Source organism: Oxyura jamaicensis, chromosome 22 (assembly GCF_011077185.1).
Source record: "Oxyura jamaicensis isolate SHBP4307 breed ruddy duck chromosome 22, BPBGC_Ojam_1.0, whole genome shotgun sequence".
NCBI classification, from domain to species: domain Eukaryota; kingdom Metazoa; phylum Chordata; class Aves; order Anseriformes; family Anatidae; genus Oxyura; species Oxyura jamaicensis.
The window spans coordinates 2,459,623-2,478,728 of record NC_048914.1 but is presented as its reverse complement, the minus strand read 5'-3'; the positions used below and the strand labels follow the sequence as shown (position 1 = coordinate 2,478,728).

General features: G+C 49.4%; 1 protein-coding gene across 2 annotated transcripts in view; it reads left to right on the top strand.

The window, feature by feature from the left end:
* DPYSL2 (dihydropyrimidinase like 2) overlaps window positions 1-19,106 on the top strand; it is a 53,036-nt gene that overhangs the window by 19,124 nt on the left and 14,806 nt on the right. For both annotated transcript variants that reach the window (XM_035345025.1, XM_035345024.1), the window contains 4 exons: window positions 13,458-13,622; window positions 14,731-14,792; window positions 15,908-15,988; window positions 16,881-16,949. In XM_035345025.1, coding sequence (XP_035200916.1) covers window positions 13,458-13,622; window positions 14,731-14,792; window positions 15,908-15,988; window positions 16,881-16,949 — 377 coding nt within the window. The remainder of the gene's footprint in view (window positions 1-13,457; window positions 13,623-14,730; window positions 14,793-15,907; window positions 15,989-16,880; window positions 16,950-19,106) is intronic.

Below are 19,106 nucleotides of genomic sequence, written 5' to 3'. Positions count from 1 at the left end.
GGGAGGATTCCAGGATGATCTGCAGAAGGCTTTGGAAGAGGGGGAGCGTTAGATGGGCTGTGGCTCATTCAGGGTAGCTTCGCTGAGATCCCCTCTGTTCTGTGAAAAGAGAACAGTCCTTCCGGAGTTTTGAGCCTGAAGCTGGCCTTTCAAAGAGGCTTTCTCATCCATGGAGCCTCTGGAGCCACAGTTCTAGTGGGCAAAAGGTGGCAATTTTGAGCCCCCTTTGTCCCAGCTTGAGCTAGGTGATGCCCTAGGACATCAAACGTTTCCTGGAGCTATTAGAGAAGAAAGATGCTGCAGCTAACAGCAGGGTGGTCTCTGGAAGTCCTGTGATCGTTTACTTGCTTATTAGCTGTGATGGGTGAAATCCCCTTCAGCATCAGTGGTAAAACTCCCCCTGACTTCAGCAGAGGCAGGATTTCCCCTCTCTGCTTCTAGCCCTTCTCAGAGGACAAAGCTAAGCTGTGTGTATTTATTGGCGCGCTGATCCTCCAGCCTGGTTAACGTCCCAGCGAGAACGGCGTCTGTCCAGGCCAGCTCCCACCCACATTTCAGCCCCCCCCCCGCCCCCACCGACTGTGCTTCTTCCCGGGTATCCGCCGTCCTTGAGTGAAATTGCTTGCTGACATCGCCTGTGTTGACTCAGTCGACCACTGTTATAATCACAGAGAGAAATTACAGTGCGAAGAAATTACAGCTCTTTTTGGCTTGGTGACTTGGAAGCCAGCTGCCTTTTGAACTCGCCTCGCAGTTATCCTAATAACACGGAGAATGTAAGCTGGGGATGGGAGCTTTGTGTCTTGGGAGGCTCAGGACACGAAGGGGAGCTTCACATGGACGGCACTCTGCTTCCTAGAGCTTTACCCTGCTCTTTAAGAGCAGGGTACACGTGCAGGGTGCAGGGGTCTCAGGGGTGTTGGCTGCTCAGCTCCACTCCATGCCTAAATCAGCTGACTTGAGGGCTCCTAGGTTATCACCACCTCAGCATTCGGCTTTTAGCACCTTGTCTTTCCAGTCTAGCACGGTTCCTCACTTCTCAGTTTTTGAACTGAATGTGACTTGAGAGAACAGAGCCACCCCAAACGAGATCAGAGCCTAAAACTGCAATAGGGTGAGCTTGGGGGAGGGCTCAGGAAAGGGCCAGGCAGCGTGCTGGGGCAGGGGCAGCTTGGCACGGGGTGATATTTCCACCACCAGTGAAGAGCAGATCATCTCCTACCCCCCGGCTGCTGCTCCTTTGTTACCAGGGCCGGTCCCGTCCTGGTGGAGAGCAGGAATCTGGTGGGCAGAAGGAGGACAGAAGCAGAGACCCGGAGGGAGGTGACGCAGCAGCGGCCGTGCAGTGATTTGTGGCCGAGCTGGAAGCACAAACCAAGTGTTTTGAGTCAAAGGGCAGCGACCACAGGGCTGCAGCGTCTCACCAAGTCTCTGTGGCTGTGTGAGCACAGCACCGCGTTGTTCTGCAGAGAGCAGCCTCAGTTTTGTTGCTTTTTGCACCCCAGTAGCAGAGATAAAAGAGGAACCGTGCGGCAGGGGACTGGCGCTTTGGGCACATGGAGCTGTGGCGTACGGCTTGCCTCACTTTCCAGCAGCTGGCAGCGGTTCTTCTGCAGCAGAGAAACGTCCAATTCTCTAGAAATCTAATGAAAACGTCCTCTAGCTTGTACATTGGTGATTTATATGGGCCGAGGCCTCCTTGAGCACTGTTATTAAGATAATGACATTACCACACAGGAGCGCAAAGTCCCTCTGGCCCTTTCTCTCCTCTCCCCAGCTCCCCTTGGTGCCTTTTATACCCGTGCACTGTTCAGCCTCTGCACCGATTCACGCTAAATCTCGTTTGCTTCACTGACTCCCAGCTTCCTGCCGTCGTGTTTGTTGCTTTCCTGCAGAGCAGGCGTAAAATCACGGATGAGAAAGTCCACCAGAAATGGAGGCGGGACTCCTCCATCATGAGCTGTGCTTCTCAAGCTTTGAACCATCCCCGCGCCGTTTCCTTGCTGCTGGGTGGGATCACATCTCTGGTGATGGGGCTTCCAAAGGGGTCTCGTTGGAAGCGAACAAAGGGAATCTGCCAAGCCCTTGATGTCTCCTGCCAGTTAGCGTGGTAGGAAACAGCTGTGAAGTCCTCAGCATACTTGTGGGGATTTCTTTTCTTTTTTTTTTCTCCTTTGGGCTGCAATGATTGTTTTGTCTTTGGCACTGAGGGAGTAGGCTCCTGTGAGGAGCAGTAGAGGACCTTAGGAGCTGTGTAGCTGTGCCTGAGGTTGTGAAGGAAGCCTGTGGTGTGGCAGTGGCGTTAACCGTGCCTGTCACATCTTCACCCTAAGGGCTCTGCATGCTGCCCGGGCTGTCTTCCCTTCTGAGAGCTGAACGGTGAAATCAGCGATCTTGGGCCTGGGAAATGGTCCTGGGGAGTCACTGCCATTCAGCACAGCTTGCCTGTAAGCAGATTTCCACTATTTTCCCATCCTCTGCCTTGCCAAGAGCTGCCCTGTGCCCTTGCTTCTTTGGAAACACCGATTTTTAACAGGGCAGGACAGCAGGACCCTGGCACCAGTTCTGTTTTGCCCCATCCTGCCCTGGACCCATTCCACCCCTGTCGCAGCAAGAGGAAGGAGTGGCTGCCGGCCGTCCCGCACGTGCTGGCACCTGGATGCTCTGGTTTAGCCCCAAATGAGTGAATGTTGAAATGGCAACGCCACTGCAAGCGCAGCCGTCTTCCTGCAGATGGAACTGACCTCGATTTTTCCATGCATCCAAAGAGAGGGATTTGGCACTCGCTCGGGAGAAGTAACCAATGGTGTCTGCTTATGCAATAGCACTTAATCCCTCTTATTCCATATCCTGGTCAGAATCACTCGTGCTGCATTCCCTCTGCATGGAGCAGGGTTTATGTTCTTTCCTTTGAAGAGCTGCTTTTAAACGCTTCCCTTCATGTGTCCAGTGCTCTCATCCCCGAGTCCCGTGCCTTGCGGATGACAATCAGGAGTGAAGACCTGACGGGAATCACTTGACGGTGCGTTATCCGTGCTGCCAAGTTTGAGCCGGATCCTCAGCTGGCCTCAACAGACCGCTGCTGTCTGGCCAGAACGTCTGGGAGCCGTGAGCAGGATGCTGTCAAACCGTGTGCTGCCTGCACACCCGACACAAAGGGGTTTTGCCCCCCAAATCCTGCAGGCTAGGTGAAGGCAGGAGGAACGTGAGGAGCAGGAGGCCAGTGCTGGCTCAGAGTGGCTGGGACCGCAGCTGGTTGGCTTCACGAGGAGCTGCAGCGACTTCGTGGGCATCTTTCCAGGACTGGTGCCCCTGTGGGGTGAAGCTCCTTTAACTGCAGTAGAAAAGGAAAAAAAGTCTCCAGACCCAGGCGTCTTTCCCTTACCCAGCACCGTAGTGGAAAAGGCAGGCGATACTTTGGGAGGTGCAGGTGTACGAGTTGGGTCCTCTGGCTGCTGCAGGCTGAAAGGCAGTCCGTTAATTCTGGTAGCTATTTTTGCTTTTAAAGTAACTTCATTTGCTGTCTGAGATAGGTTTCCAGGGCATGTGTTAAATCTTGCCAGATAACCTGGCTTAATCTCCTTCAAGTTGAGACAAGGTCTTGAAAGAAGCAGCAGGAAACGGTGCCTCCAGCTCTTTTCTTGGCAGGGTTTTCGCAGCCTGCATTTCTCCCTTCCTCCCAGTGTTCAGTCCCTTGGCTTTACCTTTGTGTGAGCTTGACTCAGCAGAAATCCTTGTCAGACAGGAACTTTTGACTTTCCACAGTGGGAATTAGCTTTGCTTGTCAAGAGAAGGAAGCAAGCGATGCCTGAAAGAAATGAGGGCTCCGACTAAATGTGCTGTGTCTCACTTGGGGAGGATTCAGCCGAGCGCTCTCAGTGCAGTGGAGCTGGATGCCTTGGGTCAGCAGAGTCTTTTTCCATCTTTCCCTCTGCCACTCGCCTTCAGTTCATCGATGCCACCCGTTTCTTAGAAACTGAATCTTTTTAATCTTTCTGGTGAGAAGGAGAAACGTGCAAGGAATACAGATGAGCTCCTCCTGTCTGGCATACTCGAATCATGCTTTCAGATTGCCAGTTACTACCAGCCTGGGGCCGTGCCTGCTTCTCTGCACGACCCTAACTCCCATGGCAGCCCTGTGCATCTGTAAGGAATGTGGGACGGGCACTTCGGAGTTACGGCAAGACTTTTTTCTTCCTTTGACACACCCCGGTGAGTGTTGGCACTCGCTCTGTGACAATGGGTACAACATTTGATTTCTCCATGCTAGCTGTCCATAACAGGAGATAGTTTTGTCACCAAGGGGTTAGAAGCTTTAATTCAAGTTCACCTAGACAAGTTAGAAGTGCAAAGAGGTTATTTTGATGGTTTGGGAGTGCTGGGAGCCACCTAGCAGTGAGCCCCTGTCCTCCCAGCTGGCATCAGTGCAGGTGCAGACCCTGCAGCCTGCAATGCACAGCTCTTGGTGCTGGCGGGATGTGAAGAAAAGGAAAAAAACCTGTGGGAGAAGGAGATGAGGTGAGCCCTTCTGGCTTCCCAGATCCCCAAAGCCTATTTAAGCAATAGGAAGAACCACCAGACTTTGCCATGCAAATGTGAACGGGGAAATCTCACGGTGAATTTGCAAAGCCCATCAAGCAGGGCCGTGCTTTTGGAAGTTCCCCTTCCTGGCCACTTCTGGGGCAGATTTTCACCAGATTGCTTTGTTCCTGGAAGCACGTACATATGTGCAGCGTGTGTATTTTTGGAAGCTGGGGGACTCGGTGGTGTTTTACATATGAATGAAATCGCTGGCACGGCCTGCAGGCACCGTGAGCTGGTAAAGGAGTTCCTTGAGAACGATCCCGTATTATTACACAGCGCCGCTTTTGTGCGAAGGGGGAGAGTTCCCAAAGCACTGCACAGCAAGAGGTGGTGTAACCCGACAGAGCTTCAAAATCATAGAAGTGCACGGCACTTGGGGATTCTTCCCAGCTCAGCACACAGGAACTGATTTGTCTCTTCCCAGCGGAGTTTTATTTCTTTCAGATCTGATTTTTCAGGATTTGTACCAGCGTCCAAAGAGACGAGTTCAGCTTCTGATGGGTTACAAACTGCTTTTCAGACTGATGTACAGAGACTCTTTATCCTCCACGAACTAGAATAGTTTTATGAAGCTGTTGTAGCGCTGCCGTAGCTGGAGAAAACCTCAGATGTGTGCGATGTTCGTACTGAAGCAGAATTTGGCCATGGTACCAGCATTTGCTCCTGCTGCTTGGTGAAACAGTTGGAGCTTTTGCAATGCAAACACCCCGTGAAAGGGGAACATGGCAGCTGTATGGAAATGAGTCACACCGAGCTGCCCCGCTGAGGGGATCCAGGGGCAGCTCAGGTTCTAGATCAGTCTGGCTTTCCTGTTTGTGGCAGGAAATGAAGTTGGGTGTTGGGTGTAAGAGTTACCTGCAAAGGCTTGGTGGGGCTGTTTGAGACCCGAGGGAAGGAAATGTATTTATTGGGGCTGTGTCCCAGATTTCTCTATTTAAGGCTGATCTAACCAGTGCCTCCTACAGGTTATTACTGCAGCAGTCTCAGCAGCAGTTTTACAGGCACTGGTAGGCTTACGGAGTCAGCAGGAAACAAGCAGATGGCCAGACCAGAGGTGTTGGGAAAATGGGTGAGTGCGGTGTGACCGTGCTGCTCGATCTCTGGGCTGTGAGAGGTTTGGAGAAGGTATTCAGCTGTACCTCTGCACAGGGATGTTAGGGCCTTGCTCAGACCTCGCTTTCTTGCCTGTAACAGTTTGACAGCCATCAAAGCGAGCGGTTTAACTGGGAGCAGATTTCTAGATTCTTAGCAGAAGTGGAAGTGGTGGGATGGAGATTGATGAAAACCTCTCCCTCAAAGCCTGATGTCATTTCATCAGAGCCAGGGGCAGGGGAAAGCTCTGGTCCTTGTCCAGTGAGGGGAGGTGTTTATATGGCAAATGCACAGGAGGAGGGGACAGATTCACCAAGTAGAACATCTCTTTTTTTCCCCCTCATTTCTCTCATAAGCAGTGTAAAAAAAGAAGAAAAAGTGATTATATAGAATCAGAACTCTTTGCATTTTGTTTTATTTATTATTTATTTTTGAGGAAAATAAAAATCTCTGTGGTCCTGAACACGTGAAACCCTCTCAAATCCATCGCAAATTTCCATTGCAAAAGTTCTGGTGCTGCAGTTGTGTTCCTCTTCATCTCCAGTGCCCCCCTGAGACAACCACGGGCAGCAAAATGCAGCTGAGAGACCAAAATCTGGTCTTAGTGACAGTGATGCAAAGGCAGAATTGTTCCAGCTCCGCAGCTGGTGGAAAAAGCCTGGCGGGCAGGGTAGCTCCGCTGACCTGAGAGGGACAGAACTGGCTTATGGCGCTTGATCTTTTGTCCTCTTGTTTCTGATCAGACTTTTGCCCCTTGGCTGCTGCTGCAGTTGTGTTTTGCCTTGAAACCCATGGCTACAGGCAGCAGTTTCCACAGTCCCATCCCTAAAGCTTCACGGGCCAATTTCTGTGGAAGTCTTTGAAGTCCTGCACATCTATTTCGTGGGCTTGAAGTGTGCGGTGTGCCTAAAAGAAAGAGCAAGGCTTGTAATCACTTGAGTATCCCTTTGGAACTTGGCTCCCCTCCTCCTTTACCATGGTGACCCCCTGAGATACAAACCTAGCCTGGATGTACAAGAAACCTGCGCTGGAAAGAAACGGAGCCTTTTTTTTTGATCTGATCTAAATACGTGGTCATTCCAACTCCTGAAGAAGGTTATTAATTCTTGTTTGGACATGCAGCTTCCTAGTCTTTAAATTTGTGTCCAAAAGCCATGAAATTATTAATCATATTTTGGATCTCATCAGACAGCTAAAAAGACAAGGGAAATATCTGCATGACATCAGTGGGGGAATAACGGAGCATTGCAGTCTGCAAATGTAATCAGCATAGCGCAGATACATCCCGTTCTTCTGAGGCTGCTCCAGGTTCTGATTTTCTCTGCATGGAGGCTAATAAACTGGATCTGAACTGACAGAAAACAACATGTGATGTCATTCAGCCTGCCTTTTCCTCTGGTGCTTTGGCAGTCGCGTACAAGCGGTCTCCGTGCAGTGGTGGTAGCGTGGTGAACGCCATTCGGTGCAGAGTTCTCGCCCTTCAGCATGATCTGTTCTGTTCTTGGGGGAAATAATGTGGGGATAAAACTCCCAGCTATGCAAAAGTAAAATCTGATTGCTCTATCCACAGGATGTTAAGAAAATTCTTCATTTATATTCTCATTGCTTTCCTGTGGTCTCGTACCTACGTCCAGTACACGAACCAGTAACCTTAAAGCTGTCTTGTAGCTGTCCTTCCTCGTCCCAGATCAAAAAACACGCCCCAGACTGCGGTTTAGAGGAAGAATTGGCTATGAAATGAGAACACAGGAGGTGCGTGCCTCTTTTAGGTCCCTTGATTTGGAATTTTTGAGCTCAGAAGAAATGCCGAGGTCTCTTTCTAGCCTAAATCGATGCGGAGCCGGTGAGCTGGGAGCCGTGCTTGGATGCTTCAAGCCCTAGTCCTGTTGCGGAGAGGTTTGACTTTGGAATAGCCTTGTTACCAGACAAGGCAGCTCTCTGTAGCTCAGCTTCTTGACCTCTAAAAGGGTCCCAATGCTATTTCACTACAGCAGAAGGGATTGCGGCATCCTACGAGCTGCGAGTTCGAAGTCTTTGGCTGAAGCGAGGTCTCTGATTATGGGATAATCTTCTGCCAAGCTTCCTTGGGTCAGGCCAGGGCCTGACTTGCAGTTCACGTGTGTGGGTTTTGTTCCACTCACTTTCGTAGCGTTTCTCCCAGTCCCCACCAGTGCCAGCAGAACGCCGCTGCGGCCACAGACTAGCAGCAGCTCCCGACTTCTGAGCACGGAGCCGTGCAATCACCAGGGCTGAATTTAATTACAACCTCTCAATAAAATGGCTCGTGACAGAATGTACAGCTCAATAAATTCACCAGATTTCATCGCTCTCGGTGGCTGTGAAGATTAAGTAGTATTAAAAAGGCAGATGTGTTTATAGTGATCAAGCTGCTATTTAAAGTTTGGGGTTGGGGAAATCTGCCTGCTAACAGAGAAACTTAAACGTTAAGGATTTACACCTTATAAACTCCTCTTAAACAATAGGCACGGTTAATGCTAGTAGGAGCCTGAAATAACGTGTAAGACTGCAGTTTATAATAGTGACTGGAGCCCTGCATCTATGGCCTTATTACATACACAGGGTTTCTGGCCAGTTGGCCCTAATTCTTTCTTATATTGTCCATATCACAAAGTTTTTCTCTTTCCTGGTAGTAACGTTCATTAGCTGAAGATGGAGGAAAAACTTAATGCGTGCTTTAGGTGACACATAATTAAAGCAGTTGGAAAAAAAAAAGCTCTTTACAGGGGAGAGCTGGGAGCAAGGACTATTAATAGAAACTCCAGGAAGAGGCTGTTAGCAAGCCAAGGCCTGCTCAAATGAGGCAGGATGGAAAAAGGAAAAAAAACTGAACATGCCACAATACCAGGAAGCTATAAAAGCCATTAATCCCCACCCATGAGGACAGCCGTCCAAAAAATCAAGGTTTGTTTGCAGCGCGAGGCTACGAGCTGAATTCAGCCGTCCCTCCAAGCTCTGGAAAAGCAGTCATTTCTCCTGAGCGTAGCGAGGGGTCAAAAATATCAAGGCAGGGCTCTTAAACTGCGATTTGGAGAGCTTCGAAGTGCTAGAGAGATCTCGGAGGGGATGTTTCATAGCTTCAGTCTCGCAGCACCCTGTAGGCTGTTGGTTAAATCGTGCTGGTCTGCACGTTGGTGCTCATGCAGCATAGCTGCTTCTGTTCTCAAACCTGGCACTTGTTCCGAGCCTGGGCAGGAGCTGCAGGCATCCCCCTGCTTTGCAGAAGCTCTTAAGGACCAAAAAGCCACAGCTCATCGGAGTTTGGAAGAGGAAGCCAAGAAATGATGCAACATTTAACAAAGCCACTGTGCAAAGCTGCGATCGGCTCCATTTTAAGCGTGCTGTGCTGCTAGCTGGTGGCCTGATACGGCTTCAGGGTCAGCGGGAGGATGCAGGAGCTGAATTAAGAGCAAAGGTATTTTTAAAGGCAGCCCTTAATACCTGCACTGACCAGCGGTATCGGTAGCAAATGCTCACGCCTTATGAAAGTGATGCTGTCACTTCTACCCGACTTAGGTTTTCAAGCGTACATTAAACCAGCACAGCTCTGTTTTCCCCTCTGCTGGGAAAGTTCCCTTTAAATCAATTCCTCCAAGTTTCTGCCTTCCCCTTTCACTTCGCATGGAGTGCCTGACCGGTGGTTCTCCCTTCCCTGCCCTATGCAGCCTCTTGGGCTTGTAGGACGTGCAGCGTTTTGGCGTGGCTGAACGCCAGCCCTGCTCTGTTACAGCCACGCAGATAAGCCAGCAGTGGTCGGTGGCGGTGGCTCACCTCGGCTTCTTCTGCTTCTAATCTCGAGCTCTTTAATCTGCCTGAGGAGCAGCGAAGGGTCGTGAGGGACAGTAAAACAGCCACGGATGACAGGTTGGTGGGAGCTGAAATGTTTGGAAGTGAGCACAGATGCACCTGGTGAGCAACGTGAAGCTGTGTGTAATGATGGGAGAGCAAAAGCAGGCACAGCAGCGAGGTGACGAAATCTTGCTGCTGGTGGTTGGAACAGTCCTGGCACGTGGGCACCCAGGTGCTCAGATCCCGCTGCGCTCCAGAGGGTGGTGAGCTCTTGGTTTGGCTGGCAAAAGGACAAACAGGCTATCCAGTAATTTGGGAATCTCATCAGCTTCTTACCGAGGGGAAAATTAGATTTGTAAAATGCATCCTCCTTTTTTTTTCCCACGAAGCAGCTATTTTCCTGATGGAAACCAGCTTGCTACCTTCTAAGCTGTAGGCCGTTGCATTTTGGATCCTGTATCTCAGAAGGTTAGAAGATAAATCTGCGAATCCTTGCTGTTCATAGCTGAGAAACCACTGTAATCCTGACCTCAGCTTTGCCTTTTAGCTTGCTGAGAGCGTATTTTAAATAAAGAGAAACACTAGGATTAAGCCCGAAATTCAGTGAGATTCAGGGAGCTGCTACAAGGACCACAGCTATTTAATTCCTCCTTTGAAGGTTTCAGCACTGATGAAGTGATACTTAAATGATCTTTTCCTTTTCTGTCTTTTTATTCCTTTTGTTTCTTTTTTTGGAGCAAGCTTTGAGCTTAAAATGAGTTGGCAACTTCCTTTTCAGACCTCGGCAGCTGACATCATTTGCACAACGATAATCAACAACAGGAAGAAAACATCTGGGCTTGGAAGCAGGACGAGCTCAAGGCTGTGGGGGGCTGGAGAGCGGAGGGGTGACACCAGTCTGCCTCGCCCCGGCTTGTCTCGAGCGCGTCCCGCAGGGCTGAGGCCACTCCATCTGCCGCAGGAGCCGAGCGGTTTGATTTGGGAGAGGAAGGAACGCAACGCGGGGCAGCAAGCCGTGGGCTTCCCTAGGGAGAAGGCAGATTGGCGAGGTCAGGATAGCACGGCTGCTTTTCACGTGGGAAACCTCTAGGGTAATGTGCACGGCTGGGACCGCTGCGTGCTCCGGAGGCTCTCAGAAGACCTCGTGGCCGTGGTCCTGTGGCAGATGATGCCCAGGGGTCATCTGGGGAGCCTCGGGCTGTGGGAACCTAGTGGATGGAGCTCTCATCGGCTGCTTTGTAGCGCTCTGAAGCACGGGGACATAAAGAAAAAGCTTTTTGTTTTACTTCGAGCTCTTGAGCTGTGCCTGAGGGCTGGAAGGAGAACTTCCTCTAAGCTGCGCGTGGGCGATTCCTACCCCTAGCACCAAGCAGAAGGAGTTAAAACGCTCGGTTGTTTTAACAGCAGGCCAAGAATCAGGCTTGACTCTTGTCCTTTAGAGGATCCAGCCTCACTGTTGCTTATCTGGGCTGTGGCTATTACATTTTCACTAAAATATAATGAATGAAAAGCCCACCCCTTTCATGAGCCCTAGCACGTAGGGATGTAGGGATGTAGGCCATGCTCTTGCGCTGTAGTTGACCCCTTCCATTCTGACAAGCGGTGGTAACATGGAGGAGGCATTACACATGTCTGAGTTACCTCTGGACTGGTATTTTGGGCTTACAGGACAGGAGGAATGGGGATGTGCTCAGCATCTGCTGCTTCTGCTGCCTCTCCTGCAGCAGCCCAGCTTCTCTCTGGCTTCGGGCACCCCTGGTTTGCTCTGCCCTGGCGCTGCTGCCCCGGCTCTCTCTGGACTAGTGAAATCCCACGTTTTTGAAGGCTGGGGGTGCACGTTCGGGCCGCCTTCTTGCTGAGTCCTCCCAGGTGGATACGTTGACGGGGTCGGTTAGTAATACTTCCCTGGCAGAGAGCTGCTGTGTCCTGCTTGGACGGGGCTGATGGGCGATTTGGCTCTCGGGGAGCTCGAGGGAGCTGTGCTGAGCTGTGTCGGCAGCACAGCTTCCATATGAGATATCCCTAATCCCCAGAGCCGGCTTTCAGGCACATATGCACCACTACCTCCGTCCTTATCCTTATTATAACCAGCTGTGGGTTGACTTTGTCAGAGATCTGATAGAGCTCCCTTACCCCTCTCCCACTCCCACAAACTCCCATTAGTCATCCTTGGGCAGCGCATGAAATGGGGGGGGGCTTAGAGAGCTCTGCTCCTAAAAACCGGAGTCATTCCTGGGGCTCCTTAACCCCTCGGTGTCTTTAGGCAGAGTTCCCCGATGCCAACCAGCCACGCGCCGGCTTGGTTTTTTTGGAGCTCTTCTGGCACCTTTTGTCTAAACCGAGATGGATTTATGACCATGGTGTGATAGAGATTAAAGGGGATTTGGGGGCTTCTTAAATAGTGAGGAAGACAGCTCTTGTGTTAGGGCCATTCCCGAAAACCTGGGTTTTCTCCGTGTCCCTTTGGTAACGCAGCAAGAATGTTATTCTTCTTGTTGTTCATACTGTGTAAGCTAAAGATTAACTTTGGCAGGGTGACAATGGGCTGCGTCCTGGCCAAGAAACAATTCAGCCTGGAAGCCAGCGGAAGGTTCCTGACCGTTACAGCTCATGGAGGAGCAAGGGGATGGTTTTTTTGGCGAACAGGACAGTTGATCGGCTGGTGGAATTCAGCTTGCTTTTCCCGAGGGTGGTGAAAACCTCATCCCTGCTCTGGTGCCAGCCAGAGGGGGTGGGCAGAGCTTTGCAGGATGGTTTGGGTAATCCTCTTCCCTTGGTATGGTTTCTGCACACCTCAGACACCAGAGGTGCTGTTAGTGACCCAGGTGGCTGAAGCCCACGGGTATTTCAGGAGAGCAGGACTGCTTTTGCAGCAGTCCAAGAGCTCCCAGTGCAAATCTGTTTCTCACGGTGGTGCAAAGCCAGTAAATCTCGGCCGACACATCTGCGTGGGGGAGGCACAAAGCTTGGAAAGTGAGTAGGGCTCAAGGACTCTGTCTCTTATCCTAGTGGAGATGTAAAGCTAATTGCTGAGCTGCTGGCAGCCCAGAATGGCTTGAATTTCTTGTTCAATAATTGAAGCTTTTTTTTTTTTGGGTGATATGATATAAAATTTAAGCCAGGGCTCCAGGGCTCTCCTCCTCCCTGACAGTGTCTGCCCAATGACCCGTGAAGTCTTGCAGACGTTCCCTACTCTCCCAGCAGACGTTCAGTGCCTCAGGTGCTGCCTTGGTTCTTTTATTTCGCCATGGCTGGTGGAGATCTCAGAGATCCCATGCATTCAAATAATTTGACTATTGCCCAGATTATTGGGATGAACAACAAACCTACAGGTACAGATCTCACAACCACGTGCTGTTCTGCGTCTGTAGTACTGGTGGCGATATTCTTCAGCTGCTTATGAACCCCGTTGCTGTTAGACTGATGCGTTAGTCTTTTGTTTGGGATGCGTAGGACGAAATCACAGAGGCTTTGGTGGCCACTCTATGGCCAGCAGCAATGTGTCCTGGCACTCTGGGTACCTTTCGTAGCATCTGCAGAGGAACAGACAAAGGCACTGCTTGGATACGAGGCGCTGAGCACTGAAAGCTGCTGGCGGATCCTCACGGGGGATCTTGCCCGTGTCATTGTTTATTTGTCACCCTGCTAGGTAGGAGGGGAGGGTGTTTATGGAGCTCTGGCAGCGCTTTGTGTGTTTGCTGCCTTAGGAATTCCATTTGCTTCATTTAGAAACAATTGCAGGCTAACAAGCTGTGGATGGAACTGTTCCCTTCAGCTCCTGCTTTGTGGTCAGCTTCCTTGCTGCGATCTCAGAGGTGGGGCTTTGGAAACCAGGACCAGGTCCTTCAAACTATTTTAAGGTGAAGGGGATATCTTTTATTCCAGCAGCAGCTCCTGCAAAGCACGTTTTCAGCCTTAAACACCCCAGAAAGATCCCAAGCCAGCCTGACCAATGCTTCTGTTGTCTTTCCCAGTCGACCACGTGGTTCCGGAGCCGGGGACCAGTTTGCTGACTGCATTTGACCAGTGGCGAGAATGGGCAGACAGCAAGTCCTGCTGCGACTACTCGCTGCATGTGGATATCACCGAGTGGCATAAAGGCGTCCAGGAGGAGATGGAAGCTCTGGTTAAAGATCATGGTAAGTTCGGTTAGAGAAAGCTCAAGGAAGCCTTTCCCTTCCTCATTTTTTTAGGGTTACCTCCCTTATTTTTCAAGACCAGATCTCTCAGAGGTATTTTATTCTTACCTCCTGATAAAGGTGTTTGGGCCCTGCCGTTATCTTGCCCCACTCTGGCTTCTTGTTAAAGTTTGGACAGTCGATTTTAGAAGGCTTTGGGGGATGCAGCCTGTTAGATGGAGGAGCATTGATTTACAGAGGTGAATCTCATGCAGGGAAGCCCCTTTGTTCAGTGGAGACCTGCCAGCTAGGACTTGACGTGGAGGGCTCGATTTTCATCAGTGCAGGGAGGTGATAGCTTCAGACATTAAACTGCTGTAAACGGGAAGAATCAGGCACAGAAAGAACAAGCCAGCGCCGGTCACTAACGGTGGAGAAGAGCTTAATAAAATGACCTCATAGGTTTTTCCCCTCTTTAATTTCCTTGACGTTTCATCCTTAGGCTAGAGTAATTTTCCATCCTGTTTGTAGCTTAAAAAAAAAAAACCAACCAACCTTTTACATCCTAACGAGCGTTTTCCCATAAGTGCCAGGTAAGAGCTTTTACGGGTTCATGTGCTACAGAAGGCAGGAGAGGGAAAGCTGACATGGGGGAAGTCCCCTTGTCGCGGTCAGTACAAACGTGGTGCAGGAGGGAGTGGGAGATCTTACAGACATGCCCCGTCTCTGCTTTTGTGTGCAAGGCATTTTGTTTATTTTTTTTCCTCAGCCTCCCACAGTGCTGAATCCACAGAATTATTCCAATTTCAGTGTTAAGTGGAAGCCGAGGGGTTTAGCTGTCCCCACGAGCTGCACCGTTCCCATCGGTTGTGTTAATAAATGCCAGCTGGCTGGGGAGGTCCTGGCTTGACGCTGCGATTCGTTAGCACTGTGTGCATCTAGCCATGTGCACATATATGTATACATTTCGCAGCAGATTAAAGTAATTTATTTGTCTACCTATCATGACGGCTTGCTGGGGGGCTGATTGAGGAAATGTCTCCTTTCTGTGGGAAATGGGGTGTTGGGTAGTCTGTGTGTGCCTGCAATTTGTATGTCAAAGATAATTCCTTTGCTCTCTTTCTACCAGGTGTGAATTCCTTTTTGGTTTACATGGCTTTCAAAGATCGCTTTCAGCTAACTGATTCTCAGGTAGGAAGGCTTAACGTTCACATCCTTCTGTCGCCGAAAGCTGTGCATTAGTCCCACAGAAGGGTTTACATTCAGTGTATTTGGATCTGACATTCTCTTCTGGTTTCAATCTTTGCATGTGTAACAGTACCGAAGGCTTGTAACAGTATCCAGAGCTCTGCCTCCAAGAACTCTTTTAAACAAGAAACAAAAAAACCCTGAAAGTCTTGGCTGGGGAGAGTAATGGTAAAACTCTCACTTGGAGGGAGCTAAGGTTTTATTCCAGCTCCTTTCGTGTGGAAGCAATGGCAGTTTGATACATTGCTGCTTTATGCCTTGACACAGGGCAAGCCAGAGATCTCTGGCATAAGTTGTCTTTGTGTTTGTAAGCTGAAACTGAGCCTGGTCCAGAAAGAGGGGTTCTGGCTTTAGCCTTAGAATCACTGGGACTTTTAAAAAGGAATTGCCCTCCTGTTTGCTCCTCTAGTGGCTACATCTGAGCACGTTTAATTGTTTAGATGGGTAGTTTATGTTTCTAAATGTGGTGGGAGGAGAGGAATGCCTGGGAGCCATTTGGAGCAGCGTGGGAGGCGGTGGCAGTTATCTCTAATGACTCTGGTAGGCATTTAAATGAGCGACCATTGACTGAGCAGGCATCGGTTGTGGGTTTGTCAACCTGAGTCCTCTCAACCTGGTTGTTGGAGTGGGAAATCAGTGCCTACCCCAGCAGTGAGCAGGGTGGGCACAGGTTCTTCATAGAAATCAGACACAAGGGATTTTTCCATGCTGGGCACCAGTAAACGAAGGCTTGAAACAAGTAAAACACTGTGAGCTCCTTAAGATCACTCCTGTACAATTGCTGTTTCTTTCTCCAGTGTGTGTGCTAGAAAAAAAACAAATCCTGTTTTGAATAGTGCTTCTTGCTATATCAATAGTATCTGACCACAAAGATGGGGAAATCCAGTTGTAGGGGGGAACATGGATCATAACTATCCAGCAAACAATCTTATCTTAATGCTTCCCTTTCTCTTTTCTATTCTGCACAATTCTGTATGCTAAAGGAGATCAGATATATGGGTGTAGAGACCTGAGTGTGCACTGGGTGTATATTGTGATGTGTATTTTCTGTCTTCCAGATATACGAGGTCCTGAGCGTAATTCGGGATATTGGTGCGACAGCTCAAGTGCATGCTGAGAATGGTGACATCATTGCTGAGGTATGTCGTGTTTATTCTGTGGATTGTTAACTTCAAAGTGCTGGGAGGGGTTTAAACACTGGATCCCTTTTTGCAAACAGAAAATCTCGGAGACATTTAAAAGCACAGCGCAGCAGTGTCAAGGATGCAAGCAGAGCAGTGCATCAAATGTCATCCCCTTCACTGGCAGTCATAATTCAGGTTTTTGTGGCAGCTTTCAGCCTATGGTGGCTATCACCCTCTCTGTCTCTCTGTCCATAACTGAAAGTCTGTGCCTGGGTGCAACTGCCACTGCGTGCAGAAAAATGTTCGGCAGTAACTTAGAGCAAGGGGAGTGGGAAGGAAAATAACTTCCTACAATATCGGGGATGCTGAGTTTGGGATGCTTCAAACAGCAATGAGGAATGTTAATATGGTATTGGGATTTAATCTGATCTCCAGATCATTTTATGCATTATGCCTCAAGCATGCACAGCTTGGTGTTGCAAAGGATTTCTTCATCGTCTGCCTGGTGAAAAGACCACCTGAGTCTTTGAGCCCAGTTGCCTGCAGTTGCAGGGTGATCTTTTCAGGAGATACTGTTTTTCTGCATCTTAGAGATTATTTTATAGACACAAATGAGGAGTGAAAGTTGAGGGGCTATGAACCCAATGTGAAACAAATCAAAATAAAAGGCTTCCCTGACCTCCTGTGAACAAATCAGCAAGGGTTCTGTAGAGCTCTGGTTATTCTCAGCCGTGGAAGTTGGACAGAACTCCGGTTTTAAGGCCCTTATGTAAAGCCCCATGTGACCGTCAGCGAGCGCAGATGCCTAGGATCTCACTTGTACCTCTTACAAACAGCTGTGTTTGCTGCAAGAAAAATACACGCTTCTTTAAATCTTCTCTTCTGCTCTTTTTTCTCTCTGCCTTAGGAGCAGCAAAGGATCCTGGAACTGGGAATCACAGGCCCTGAAGGGCATGTGTTGAGCAGACCTGAAGAGGTGAGAATGCCTTCACATTTACTCCCCAGTTTGTATCATTCCCGTGTTGCCACCAGGTAGTTCCTACTGGGATGAATTTGTGCAGAAACAGGATTTCATCCTGGCTGTAAACAGCGTTGCTGCATGGGGTAAGAGAAGAGGCTAAGACACTTCTAGGGACTGAGTAGTAACTATTCTAGAGACGTAACCACTATGGCTACTTCTAAGTAATTGAGGAACCCCCTCGGCTTCTCTGCTGGAGAGAGGGACGCGTTCAGGAAGTAAGTTTTCCACCCTAAGATTTCATTTATCCTCTGGAGATGGACATCTCTTTCTGCTGGTTGTTGGAGAAGGGTGTGTCTTTGCTTGCACGTCTGATACCTAAAATAAAAAGAGGTTAATTTGAGTTACAGAGCCCATGAGTCCTCAAAACACAGAGAGCTGTTGTACTTAGCACATCTTCAGTTCAGCCCTTTGATAGCTCAAAGTGGACTTGTACATTAGGGGGCGTAGAAAATGTTGTCCTAGATCCCCTGGGTGCAGACATGGCAGCAGGAAGACCACAGTCTGCCTGAATCCCCAGTTCCTTGATTCAGCTGGTAAACTGAGCACTCTCAGCTGGGGTCCCTGAAGAACTTCGTGTTCTGATGGTTTGGTTTTTACAGAGCTAGACTGTAAAATTCTTGGAGTTTCCATCACTTTTAGTGTTTTGCATGAGTAAAGACTTCAGAATGTGGGTTTACGTAGGCAGGATTCTGCCACTTTATTTCCTAGATTCCATCTCTTGGTTTTCTCTTAGTCCTTATCTTATCAAGGTTTCCTCTGAATCAGTGGAAGATTTTTATATATGCCCAAATCCTGACATTCTGTTTGAGGTGCTTATGTACTTTCCATTGTATTTGGTCATTTGATGAACAGTTGGTGAATTTTGAATTTTTGACTGAATGATTTGCTGAAGGCACAGAAGATGTGTACCAGAGAGGGGAGCTAATTCCCAGCTCCTAGGCTATTATTTCAGTATACCTAACCTCCATCCTTTCCATTAATTTCTCCATGGTCAAGTGCCCCTAGCTCATTTATCTTACTCCTGAGCCCTTAAAAAGAACCCTGCGAGTAAGAACGAGCTCAAAACTTTGAGATTGGTTCCCACGGCATTCTTCGTATCTTGTCTTTCGGTATCTTTGAGCTAGACATCTCACCGTGGCACCACGAGTTTGTGAAGTCCATCCGTTATGTACAAGAAATTACTCTTGTTCCTCTAAGATCCCGGGGCTGTGCTGACTGCCAGATGTGGTCCTGCTGGAAGCTGAGTGCGTGAGATCATTCGCACATGCCCTTCATGCTCCCTCTCCGTTTCCTCCCCTTGATTCAGACAAGCAGCATCCAGAGACGTTTCAGTAGGAGTATAAATCATTCCGTTGCTGCAGGCAGAAAGAAAAAAAAAAGCCTGCTTGGCTTGGGCAGTGTGCGAATCCTCACAGAAGTTGTGTTTGGCTGCAGGAGCTGGGAGTTTTTGCTTCCTGGAAGTTGCAAGCGAACACTTGCACGGAGCCTTCCCCCCACCTACCCCCGCGTTTTTATTGTCAGACATTTCGGCATGCAGCAGGAGAGCAGGAACAGACGGCGCTTAGCCGCTCGGGGCTCATCTGTGGAGCACCCCTAAACTTTCATGGACTTCAAAGAAAAGCTGCTCCTTGTCTTGAAGGGTCTGGCTGTCAAATTAGCCGAGTCTTGTCTGGCTCCATCAAAGATCGTCATTAGCGGAGCGGGAGCTTTAAAGAGCGAACTGTGCGGTTCCCTGGCTTTGTTTGTTTGTCCCATCTGTCTCCTGCACTGGGCAGAAATGTGTTCTTTCACCATGGACGTAGCAAGGCTGCCTGAGGACACGTGGTGAGGATCAGGGGAGCCTCTGGCAGTGTCGCTGGGCAGCCGCGGTGCAGCTGAACTCAGCTGTGCTGTCTGCCCGGAGTGGAAGCACTTGGTCCAAATTCTCCTCCTTTAAAGTCACAGGAAACAGAGCAGGAAACGATGTCATCTGGTTCCCTCTCCTCCTTTTCCCCGACGCAGGAGTAACATCGTGTTTTTAAAACCACGCAGTTCTGTTCAAGCTGGCTGATGACAAAGGGCAGATTCTGAGGGCGGCAGCAGCTCCATCACTCCTCTTACCTTCAGGAGGAG